Source organism: Xyrauchen texanus, chromosome 7, assembly GCF_025860055.1.
Source record: "Xyrauchen texanus isolate HMW12.3.18 chromosome 7, RBS_HiC_50CHRs, whole genome shotgun sequence".
NCBI lineage: Eukaryota > Metazoa > Chordata > Actinopteri > Cypriniformes > Catostomidae > Xyrauchen > Xyrauchen texanus.
This window is the reverse complement of record NC_068282.1, coordinates 39,601,482-39,613,980: the sequence shown is the minus strand read 5'-3', so window position 1 is coordinate 39,613,980 and position 12,499 is coordinate 39,601,482. Positions and strand designations below refer to the sequence as shown.

At 39.3% G+C, this 12,499-nt stretch overlaps 1 protein-coding gene across 3 annotated transcripts in view; it reads right to left on the bottom strand.

The window, feature by feature from the left end:
• Positions 1–1,446: 1,446 nt before the first annotated feature.
• The window catches only part of LOC127646163 (E3 ubiquitin-protein ligase MARCHF7-like), a 37,715-nt gene continuing 26,662 nt past the window's right edge, over positions 1,447–12,499 (bottom strand). For all 3 annotated transcript variants that reach the window (XM_052129639.1, XM_052129636.1, XM_052129638.1), the window contains 9 exons: positions 9,785–9,946; positions 8,034–8,199; positions 6,184–6,372; positions 4,907–6,005; positions 3,825–3,994; positions 3,425–3,528; positions 3,091–3,192; positions 2,839–2,887; positions 1,447–2,340 (listed from right to left, as the gene is read on the bottom strand). In XM_052129639.1, the coding sequence (XP_051985599.1) occupies positions 2,246–2,340; positions 2,839–2,887; positions 3,091–3,192; positions 3,425–3,528; positions 3,825–3,994; positions 4,907–6,005; positions 6,184–6,372; positions 8,034–8,199; positions 9,785–9,946 (2,136 nt within the window). In that variant the 3' untranslated portion in view covers positions 1,447–2,245. The remainder of the gene's footprint in view (positions 2,341–2,838; positions 2,888–3,090; positions 3,193–3,424; positions 3,529–3,824; positions 3,995–4,906; positions 6,006–6,183; positions 6,373–8,033; positions 8,200–9,784; positions 9,947–12,499) is intronic.

Genomic DNA, 12,499 nt, shown 5'->3' with positions numbered 1-12,499 from the left:
CATCACATGGCGTGCACAGACTGCCTATTGATTTCAATGCGATTTTTTCATCCCCTGAAACCATGTATAGCTAATGGCTTTCCAAATGATCAAAATGTTGGCTATTCATATAATTTATTAATTGTCCCTTTGTATCTGGTAAACTGTGAAAGATGCGGGAACAATGTGTAGTTGCACTTAAGGGGTTTAAGAGAGGTTCATAACTGTAGTTAATTTACAAGCGCTTTTATGTGCCATTTAGATAACTACGCTTTTAGGAAACTTGCTGTCTTAAGTACAAATTAAGTGCTACTAATGTTCATCTTAGAGCCTTGGGAAACCCAGCCCAAGCATCACCCACATCTGCGCAAACGTCTGTCTGGTTGTTACATTCAACCACTGCAGTGTCCGGATCCCAATAATAACTGTGTGCTGTGCCAAAAGATGAAAAATAATTTATTTGTTGCTAAATCCTACACTACAGTATGATTTAATAAATCATTGTAAATGATCTTAGTTTGTGGGCAATGGATTAGTCAGGAGACAACGAAGCTGGTTCAAGGTCAGTCCTTTTAATAATCAGTTTCAACGCAAAAACAGTGTACATAAATTACTATTTATAATTAAAAAAAAAAAGCACCTCTCAGGGGTTGGACTCGCTTGTCACTCCTCTCCCTGACGCCTTTTCAGGTCTCCTACTGCCATCAGTATAGTGAGAGATAATTACGGCCCAGGTGACCAGCCTTACCGCTCTCCCTCTCCCGCAGACTGCCACACGACCACGCCTCCCATGCCACAAACATCTACTACATCCATATCTTGCATTGATGCAACTGCTGGCTCAGCATTCTATCGTTATGATAATGACGTGCTGTTTCTGGACATTTTTACTTTATCAAATTATTACGACTTTATTCTCAATCTTTTTTTCCCGTGGCACTAAAACGCCATCACAGAGAACAGTGTTCTTTGTCATGCGATATAGTGTCATTTCAATAAATTGTGTACAAAGCGTTTAAATGGATAGTTCACCCCAAAATCTAAACCCATTTACTCACCCTCATGCATCCCAGATGTGCATGACTGACTAGCTTCAGCAGAATCCAAACGAAGATTTTTAGAAGAATATCTCAGCTCTGTAGGGCGACAGACATTCAAGCTCCAAAAATCACATAGGCTAAAGGCCACACAAAAGTTATACATAAAACTCAAGTGGTTAAATCAATATCTTCAGAAACAATATAAGTGTGGGTGAGAAACATATCAATATTTAAGTCACCCTTTTTTTTTTTTTACACCATAAATCTCCACATTTTGAAAGTGGAAATTCATGGTTAAAAAAAGGGACTAAAGACTATTATAGAATTAGGGGAATCAAGAAATTAAACAATTTAATGCCGTTGCCTGATTCATTTGTAATCATGAAATCCATCAAAGTATTTTATAATTGTAATTTAATCTTACAAGTGCTTTCAATTATGTAATACTGATTACATATAATCCATTCCTACCCGTATGTACATCAAGTAAAGTTGTGCAAAAACTAACAGAATCAGTCAACCAGCTATAAGTCTAAAGGAGCATATAGATTTTTTTTTTAGGTATCTCCATACCTCTGTTTTATTGTTATAATCCATTCAAGCAAATTACACTGATATCATAAAACAATGTACAACATATAAACTGACTGTTGAAAAGGTCCACTGTAAATAGAAAGTCTGGAAAGCAAAGTAATCACATTTTCTCACTCACCCATTCTCTGAAATCAAACAAAAACGCAAAAATTATTGATCACATAAAAAAAATTAAGGTTTATTTATTTTTCTTAAATCATTTAAATTACCAAACATCATCCCATTTTCAAGCAGCCCTATAAAAATAGGACAAGCTTTGCTACTGCACCAGTGCAAGTCTGATGCAAGAATGAATCTTTCCCAAACCCAGCTGTCTCAGCATTATCATTTAAAGCACTCATGGTGGTCGACAGTTCACCGGACATTTGTTTTTGTAAGTGAATAAAGCTGAAAGAGTGCTCACCGACCTCTTATGCAAAATTGAAAGAAAAAAAAAAGAAAGAAAATAAGAATGGGATCACACTGGCTCCTTTAGACAACATTTATCTGCATATTATGAAAGCCTTGTTATAGGCTAGGGACAGTTATGTGCCAATCAGACGTTGGCTAAAGTCACATCAAATAGGAAGACACAGGTGGAGAACAGGAAGTGGAAGACTGCTAAGCCACACCCCTTCCTCCCCATCACCCGATTAAACCTCCTCCCATTCATCGTCATCCTCCAAGTCACCAAAGTCGATGAACGGCCTGCTGTCCTCCACCTCATCATCAGATTCTGCATATGAACCTGTGAACAGGAGGACAAATTGAAAGGAGTAAAAACAACCTTAAAAACATTAGAAATAAAACAGACACAAGCATTTTAACAAACACAAGGGACTGGTAGCCTACTTCTGTGCTTTCAACAGAACTTTAAACTCACACAGAAAAAAAATCATTTTAATAGATTTTTTTATATTATATCTTTAACCTTCATTTTTTGTATATATGCAATTGAAAAACACATATGTATTAAATGCCATGCAAACAATCTTAAAGCAAGTTTAGTTGGACTTTAAACTGACATTTTCATAAATTTGGTTTACACATTCTATTTCGACATTTCACATCCACAGAATGTTTATTATAATTTAGACTTACCAAAGCATTTAGAGAAATAGATTTTTTTTACAGACATGTAAAGCTTCATAAAAAATTAAGAGGCATCCACATGATAAACTGACATGGCTTAGAGATTTTGCAATGCAGCACCAAAATAAATATAAAAGTAAATCAAAATTCATACTTTCGAGATTGTCCATGTGTTCGTGTAGAGTTCTCGCCAGGTTGAAAAACTGAGCGAGAGAGGAGAATGTTTTGGTTTTCAAACTCACAACATTAGCTTGTAACAATGCACACTTCCATAATATAATGTGCAACAGATCACAAAACAGAACCAATGTACTGTACTTGGACATGAATGAATGAATCAGATTAAGAGCAATAGCAAATAAGGAAGAATGTGGATGGACAAGGGATGTAAAACAGTGCTGCTTACCCCGGCATCATTGACTGCCCCAAGTACATCGGAGAACCTTTGCTCACACAGGTGCAGGAGCACCACCAGATACAGCCCACAACTGATGAACTCATACTCTGACTGAGGAATCACACACACACACACACGATTCAGTAGTGGTGCAGGATACATGTCAGAGTATATTAGTGTAAAGTTCAATCTGTACTGGCAAAAGAATCCAGAGGCTCAAGTGCCATTTAATTGTGTTTTAATTTTTTTAATTTAACTGGTTCGGTCAAGATTCCTTGATTACCAAACCTACTAATAAATGTCTGTTTGAGTTCAATGACTAAATTATTTTTGCTCCACTCACCCTCTCATGAGACCTGTAGAGCTCATTAATGTCAAAGTTCTCAATGTTCAGGTGCAGTTTTTCCTTACAAAGCTCACAGGTAGTGATGGCCTCCAAGTTAGAGCCTACATAACATAGCAGATACATTAACTGAATGAGAACATTATAGATTTACAGCAGGCAATAAAAACAACAGCGTTAACCAGATATTAGTACATTTGTTTAGCCCAAAATTAAATAGACCGCTTTCACAATCTGTGATGATTTCCCGATCCATGGTATGCTTGCAGTTCACAGGAACTGAATCCTAGATCCTCCTTGTCAGACTAATGAGTGCAGATGGCATAAAATCACTTAAAAAAATATCCAATATAGAAATGTCTAATTTATTGACACTCTCAGGAAAAGATGACAACCATACCAGAGCTGATTTTAGAGTGAAGCCATTTCTTAATGCAGTCCTGGTGCACATACTGCAGGCTGCCAGTGCACTTGCAAGGCTCAATAAGAGGGTTGGAACTAGTCTGCTCCCCCATCTGACAGATTCTGCAAAGATCACCTTCCTCCTCATCAGAATCCTCCAATAGCAAACTACAAATAGGGAAGGGGATGTGTTAAAATCAGCAAATTAAATTGTGAAAAATGGCTCCTATTTGTTCTCATTCATCAAATATTTTCATGAAATCCTGATTCTGCAGCAAGAACACACTTAAATGTGTTCTAAATTTAGGCTAACATTAGAACAAGCTGTAACGCGTACGCATTTTTTTTTTGTATGCACACTTGTAAATCTGGCAGAAACCAATTGTTATTGAACGAGACCCAATAAGCCCAAGGTATGCTTAGTTTTTCTGCCTGGTGTTACGTCTTGTGCAAGGTCGAGTGTTCTAGCATTTCTATTATCCACAAGCCCTTATGGTCGTGTTCGTTTAAACCCTTCGACTGCTTTGCGATGCTCATCCGAACAGGATTAGTGCAGTGAATTCCAGGCCTATGTGCGGACAGTGCACACCGGTTAAATGGAAAACCAAAGCATATTTTTGGCTTTAACATAGTCTGTAAATTTTGTTGTTGTAAAAAAAAATACTACATACAAAAAGCATGTATTTGCTGGTGATGGGAAGGTCCAAACTTTTGAGTAGTATAGGAGTAGTCCCATAGTACTAGGACATACTATCAGGTTATAATTTTACACCTTGATAACACAGACCCCCATCTTAAATTGTTGTGTTTGTATCAAGCTGAATTAATTACCTTAAAATGAATTATTACCCAAAGTCATACATTTAAAAACTGCTGTAGAAGCTTTCATCTCAAGTTCCTTGCCACTTTTCCCTCTTCCATTGTGCAAAGGTTTACAGGCAATACAAGAAAAGCATGCATGTATGCACACTTTGAAAATTCTATCTTGCATTCTATTTATGATGCAGGGTATATGTCCTCTTAAATTCATTTAATTATGTCTAGAGATCATCAATAGTGATTCGGTAGGTGTTGTCAGACCTCTCCTGAATCTTTCGTAGTCTCTCTGGATCTCTGGATGGGGCGGGCTTTTCTTTCACAGGTTCATCAATTGGACTCCTTCCTTCTGCTCCAACTCCCACACCAATTATTACATTCTCAGGCATACGTAAGAGGGTGCTGGATACCACCCTGCCAATCCCATGGCTCCGTTCTGCATGGCGGGCTTCATCCTGCAGAAGAGATGATGAGAGACCCAAGGCTCCAACAGAGGGTGCTGCTGTGGCACCCTCTGATGACTCTTCTGCATGATAGTCATCATCTTCACAATGAGAGCCACGGTTGGGTGTTTTGCCCCCATCTCGGTCACCAAGAGGGAACTGGGGTGAACAGCGAGGTTCCATGCGGGCACTCTCATCCCGCCCTTCTCTTCGCTGACGAGAAAACAGAGGAGTACAGCGGTTCCAATTTAGCCAAGCTAAGCCTCCTGAAGCCCTGAGCGATTCCTGTTCGGGTTCCACATCAGCACTCTCCTGGACAGGAGCGAGAGAGGGCCCACGCCTGCGCAGAAACGAAAATGCCTGAACTGGGTCTGAGCTCCTCAGCTCTGCTTCCAAATTCTCTCTACTGACTGGAGTAGGAGCTTCACAAGGTGGGGCTTCATCTGGGCTAGAGTCATATGACCTTGAATCAGACACTGAGCTGGAAGTGGAGCTTGACTCCTGACTGGAACGTCGGGAGAAAAGTCGGGATAGCAGACGCCTGGTTGTTCGCCTACCATCTGATTCACCACTATTTTGAGTAGGGAGTGGAGTAGGTGCGGGGCTAGAGGGAGGTGGGCTGGAGCTTCGTACAGTAAGTGGCGTGTAAGGGGTGGAGCTCCAGGATGAGAGGTGTGAGGGGTCTGAGACAGAGGAGGTGGTTCTGGTGGTGCTAGGGGTGGAAGTGAAGCGTGGTGTTTCACGAGAGAAAGGGGCAGAAGTGTACTCTGAGGTCATCCTGTGGGAGCTGCGTTCCAGAGGGGGGAAGTACTCAGTCGGGATCCGGTGACTGGATGAACCGCTTTCTCTGTGGGATGAGTACCGAATCTCTTTGGGTCGAGCACCCTGTGCATATGTGGAGGTAACATGCTCGGAGCGATCTGAAGCATAAAAAGAAACAGTTACCATGATGAGCTACATTATTTATTTAATTTAGCTAAAGTGTAGTATGCCAGCATGGCACATTTTCTTATCTCGCACACCCACTTCAGTCAATTTATCACCCTACTAATGAGCTGAATCAGGTCCCAGGAAGAGTTCATCAAAACATTTACATACACATTGAAGATGTAAGCCCTCTGGGTTGGTAACTTGACTCTCCCAGTGAGGTCATTCCCAAATCTGGCCTCTTCTCCAAATCTCTGCGGCACCACAGGCTCTCTGATTGAGTGGATGCAGAAGAGGAGGATGATGACGATGAAGACGACGATCTAGACAAAGGACTAATGGTAGACTTCCATGATGAATCTAGACACAAGATCAATTTGTTAATCTACCATATATCATGGAGACACACCAAATGGGCTTTTCCACTGCACGGAACAGCTCGACTCATCTCTGCTCACTTTTGGGGGTTTTCCACTGTTGATAGTACCTGGTAATTTTTTTTTGTACCACCTCAGTTGAGGTTCCAAGCGAGCAGAGCCGATACTATATGCGACGTCAAAACACTGCAGATCACGGATTGATCAGAGAGAATAGTCACTACCAGCGTCACTGGATTTGTGACATGGGACATCAACCCGCTAGTTTTAAAGTTAGCAACAGTGATAGCAGTATCATTTGTTCACGTGACATTCAAATTGCAATTGAGATGGCTGTGCGCAAAACCACGCTGTGGTCAATAAACGAGGTACAGACGTTCCTCTCGTTAGTGACTAACGAAACCAAAAAGTATTTCAGGAAGTGTCTCTTTTCAGGAAGAGCTGTTGCCAGTACATGTCTACCACCGGACCTAACAACAGTGTAGGGAAAAGTAAAAAAAAAAACATAAGTGACTACAGAACCACCAAGGAGCACAACAGCCGGAGTGGTCCAAACAGAAGAAAGTGGTTCGACCAAATGGACGCCATCTATGGCAATATACCATGGGAGGGAGAGTGCCCTGGCCACGGCATCCACGATGGAGGTTGATACGTTTTGTTACGTTAACTCAATATTCTGCTTGAAAGCTTCACTTAATTTAGTTTACCAGCTACTGGAAAGCTTGCTTCTAAAACAACCAGGCCAATGTAACTAACACTTGAGTAAAATCACCATGCAACAACTGCTTTAGGCAACACAATGAGCTAGTAGCTAACAGCTAGCGGTCATGTTATCGTTTATGGTCAGTAATGTTTGTGTCGCGGTTAAGATGATGTTATGGCAGTAGAGGTGGCGCAACTATGACGATCAGCCTATAATCCCACCCATGTTGAGGTGGCACTAAACTGCAGTGGAAAAGTGCGCTCAGAAAAGTAACGCAAGCAGAGTAGAGTCAAACCGTAACGTGCAGTGGAAAAGTGCCATATATTGTCAAAAGTGGCACCCAAAGTCAGTCAGGTTTATTGTCATTTTTAACACTGCAGGGCAATGGAGAAAAAAAAAAGCTGAGAACTACAGTGCAGACATTCAAGACATTAGGCAAACATAAAGTAAACAAACATTGAATGCTTCAGAAAACAAAATACGGACAATAAGTAGGACAGTGCAACAGGACATCATTCATGATAATAGCACACAGTAGTATTGCACATATTACGGCAGTTGTGCGCATGATAATATTGATAGAATTGACAAGTGACACTTATTGCACATGTTGTGTGTGTGTGTGTCTTGACAGTCTCTGGTAGTGGGAAGAGTTTGTGACAATAGAGCTTACGCATTGCTTCTTAATGCTATGCTACATAATGAAATTATAGTGGACATACAATGAATTCAGAATCGAATTCACAGTATTGTGTAGCATTAAGATTTATTATTACTAAAATTACTGGAATGGCCAAACCAGTTAATTAGAAGGGGGTGTCCAAATACATTTGGATTTGGCCTTATAAAAATTAACATTCATTGGGTGCCTATGTTTACCAAACAAAGTGCCTATGTTTAAATTAAATATTTTACAGTGGTAATTCCTAATGTGCAATCACCTGACATCCTTCCTAAAGTAGAGTAAGAGCTGGCAGGTGTAGAGGTTGATGGGGTTCTGGAATACGCTGCTCTATTTGTGTAGGAAAGTTTTGCTCTTTTAGACTCGCTGTCTTGGGATGTGCCCAAAAGTCCACAGTAGCTTCCCAATCTCCTCTCAGAGTCCATCTGAAATACATGCAGCCATGCAAAAAAAAAAAAAAAAATTGTCTGATCATAAATTTTTTTTGTTTGTTGACTCAACAGTCTTCAGGATACTTGGAGACTACAAGTGGCATAATGACTGAGTTTAGTGGCCAGGAGTGTCAAAGACAGCCATTAGGTCAAATGTATTCTGTGGTGGAGTACAATATGGCTGGCAGAATGATTTTAGGAAAATAAAAAAAATTAAATCTAAACTAAATTAAAGTAAAATATGCTTACAAAAACACCCACTTCCATTTATTCCACTGCATGATATACTCTTGATTTTCTATTTTTAGCTACAGCTATGGCTGTTGTGGTTCAATTTTTGCCTCATCGAACCATAAAACCTTTTGCCACATGGTGTCAGAATCCTCCAAGTGTTTCAAATGAGAATTAGTGTGGCACTTTTTCATAAGAGGCTTCTTTTTTGCCACCCTGCTATACAGGCCAGCTTTGTGTACATTTTGGGAGATTGTGGTCACACGCACAGACCCATCGATCTCAGCCATAAAGGCTTGTGAATATTTCAAAGTTGCCTTTAGCCTCTTAATATCTTCCCTGATAAATATCCTCCTATGGCACAGTCATCCAGTTTGGAGGGATGGCCCAATCTAGCAATGCAATTTCCACTTTAATGAATGTTACTCAGAGGGATAGTTAAAGTCTTAGACTTTTTTTTTTGTACCCTTCTAACCTGTACCTTTCCACAAATTTATCCCAGATCCCTTTTGAAAGCACTTTTCCAACCATGGTGAATGTAATGGAATCCCATGAAGTACTCTAAACCATTACAATTGATTTCAGGTGGGGGTCAGTTAGCCAGATATGTGATCTGAAAGGTGATTAGCTGCACTTGAGCAAGTTTGTAATGGTTACACTTAGAAGGCTGATCACTAATCAAAACCAGGTATTTTTCGAATTTTTAATAATAGTTTTTCACATGTTATTTTCACATTGATGTTGAAGGTTGTGTAAATACAGCTGGAAAAGTTTAGACTGAATATTTCAATTTCCAGGGTGTAATGTGACAAGGATTTTGACAAGGTATGTTGACTTTCTATAGTCGCTGTATGCTCTCATAAAAGGTTAAAGTGCTTACAGAACCTTTAAAATTAGCTGTACAGTTTAAGCCTCACTTTGTGTTATGTTAATGACTTGTGTTCTTATTAAATCTAGTTATCCAGTCAAGAGTAGGAGTTGTTCTCCCCCTCTCTCCCCAATAATTGTTATTCATATTTTCTAAATACCATTATCATATACATGCATACGTACTCTAAAGGCCTCTGGTGCATAATATCCCAAGTCCCATGTGCTATATTAGTCATTAAGCATAATTTGATTCTCGACTTTGAGCTTCAGAAGAGCATGTGTTGTTCAAGCACTCTGCATGTTTACACTATTGTCTCAAAAAAAAAAAAAGCATAAAAAGGTGGCATATTTTCCAAAATGACAAAACTGAGTTTTAGACCCCAGTTACTGGCAAAAAAATAAAAATTCAAAATGTTGGCAACCTGATCAAGCAAGGAGTTAGGTTTATCACTAAAAAATTATTTATGAACATACTTACAAGTCTGCCTCTGTCTCCATTGGAGGATTCTGTCCTGGATCGATCACAGGAAGATGAAGAGGGTGAGGAAGAGGAGAGGGAACTAGGTGTAGAGAGTTTCCAGCTTGAGTGGCGGCTCTCAGATGAGCTATAACCTTTCGGTGAGCTGAGCAAACGAGAGGTCTGTAACACAAAATAAAATTGACAAATGAACAACACATGGCTACATCACAACACAAAATCATTGACTCATTTAACTACTGTTTGTTCAATATCATTCTGGGGGTTTTTCTCTCCAAAACCATTAATGCTGAAGTTCCGTTTCCAAGACTATTTTATTGGCTCAAACATAATTGGCATAGGATTATCAGATTGATATTTCATGACCTTACCCAATTTTTATAACCGATTATAAAAAGTATTTTAAAAATTACATTAAAAATCTTCCAGAAAAAGTTTTACATGTGATTGGTGTCTTAGAGGCATGTCTAAATGCAATGAATGTTCACAAGCCAAGACTCTCAAGACTTGTGTACACAGTGTAGAGGTAACTGCTGACAGTTCTTTTCTTTTCTTTCTCTGACCAAAAATGGAAACAACGTACTACGCAGAATGAACCAGATAATGGTCATATTTCTAAACATCTGACTTGGTGATAAAACAGAGGGATAAAACTTCAATAAACTTCCTGCTGTCTTTTTGATTATACATTACATTTAGCAGACGCTTTTATCCAAAGCGACTTACAGAGCCCTTATTACAGGGACAATCCCCCTGGAGCAACCTGGAGTTAAGTGCCTTGCGCAAGGACACAATGGTGGTGGCTGTGCGGATCGAACCAGCGACCTTCTGATTACCAGTTTACCAGTTATGTGGTTAAGACCACTACACCACCACCACCACCACTCCATTATCACAAAACAGATTTGTTTAAAAATGACGTTGAACTGATAAACTGAAGTTAATCTCATCAGAACATAAGATTTAAACAGAGAATCAAAAAGCAACTGGAAACTCCTTCCTAAAGGCCTTTGCATGACAGATGCAAATTTTCTCTGCAATTTCTCACCAAGATTAACATTTTGAACAGAAACAAATGGAATCCTAAGACGCCATTCACACCTGGAGGGAACATTCACGTGCCGACAAAGGTTTTTTATATATATATATATATATATATGAGTGCAGAATCATTGTCTATGCATCAATTTTAAATAAATATCTTTAAAAGGGTCTAAATTGCTTTTCTTCACCAAATATTAATAATTCAATTGCTGTGACTTGCAGTGTACTCTGTGAGCCTTTGTAAACCAAAATTGTGGTGGTTTCTCCACAAACTGTAGTCATTATTAGTGTGCTATCATTGCCATTCGTTAACAGCTGTGCTGTCATTAGCAGTATTATAGTCTCTTTGAGCAAATTTATTACAAGTCGATATACATGGCAATAAGATAACAATCAGTATTGTTCCAAAAAACAACATTTGTTTTAACGGTCATTGAGTACATTATGCAATTCGACCGTTAATATTGGTTTTTTTCACTCGATTATTTAAAATCACCCCTCAGACTGTATACCTGATAATACTGCCAAACAACTTGTCCAACAGGTGAACTGAAATGGTTTGTGAAAGTGTCTCAGTTCTTTCTCATTGAGCAAATCACCTTATAGAGAAATTGGGTTCCTTTTTTTGATCAGCTCATTAGAGAAATCGCTTGTCTCTTCTATTGTGATTCCATGGTTGTTTCTTTTTGAATTTGTCAAGTAGTAATTCATCCATGATGGGCAAAGGCAGACCAGCTGAAAGGTGCGTTACGCCACCTACCATACCGTGGTAAAATTGTTGATTAGCGCCACCAATTATAAAGGCATAAATGTGTTAATGCGATCATTTGCCTCGCTTTTAATGTAAAAGGTCCATTCGCTGGTGATTGGTTTTGCAACATTGTGTTGCCTCTGGTTTGCAAAGGCCTTAAAACATATGGGAGTTCTGCTGTATGGGGGTAGCAATCTCCTGTGTCAAGCCATTTATAGATGAGCTAATGGTAGCAAACCTTACATTGTTGAAAACATTTACAGCACTCATTTGGTTTGTTACAACAAGCAACAAACAAAATGCAGTTAACTACAGATGAAGGTAGCGTTAAAGAAGTCTCTTTTGTACTTTTGCTCTGTTTTCCATCTCTTACAAATCCGACCAGATCTAGTCCACGTGAAGTTTTCCCACAACAAAATAGGATGATAATCAAAATTAAATCTTTCATGGAGTCATCCATCGTTTATGATTTGAAACGAGTTGGCTTGATTGATGTTACACCAAGTTCCTGCATCACTGCCACAACAGTGCTACATGCTTATGTCAAAGCTTATTAATTCCCGCTTGTGTGTCCCGGTGGAAAAACAACACTTGGAATTTAATCGGAATGGCTTTTGTTCCCCAACAATCTGATTTTAGTTCAGGTACTAGGTCCACAATTTAGTGGAAAAACACAATCACCGAGATCGGCCTCAAATACTGAATATACCAAAAAAGTTCATAAGAACTTAATGTAGTCACAGAAAATATGAATACGGTCTTAGCACTCTAGATAATGTTGTCCCCTTTGACTAAAGTTAAAGCACATCTCAGAAAACAATGAAAACGGGAGTACAAAATTAGGGGGGTTTCGCTGTTCATGGACGGACAGTGTCTAACTACAGACAGGCACTAAAAGCCACCACGTCTGCATATTTTAG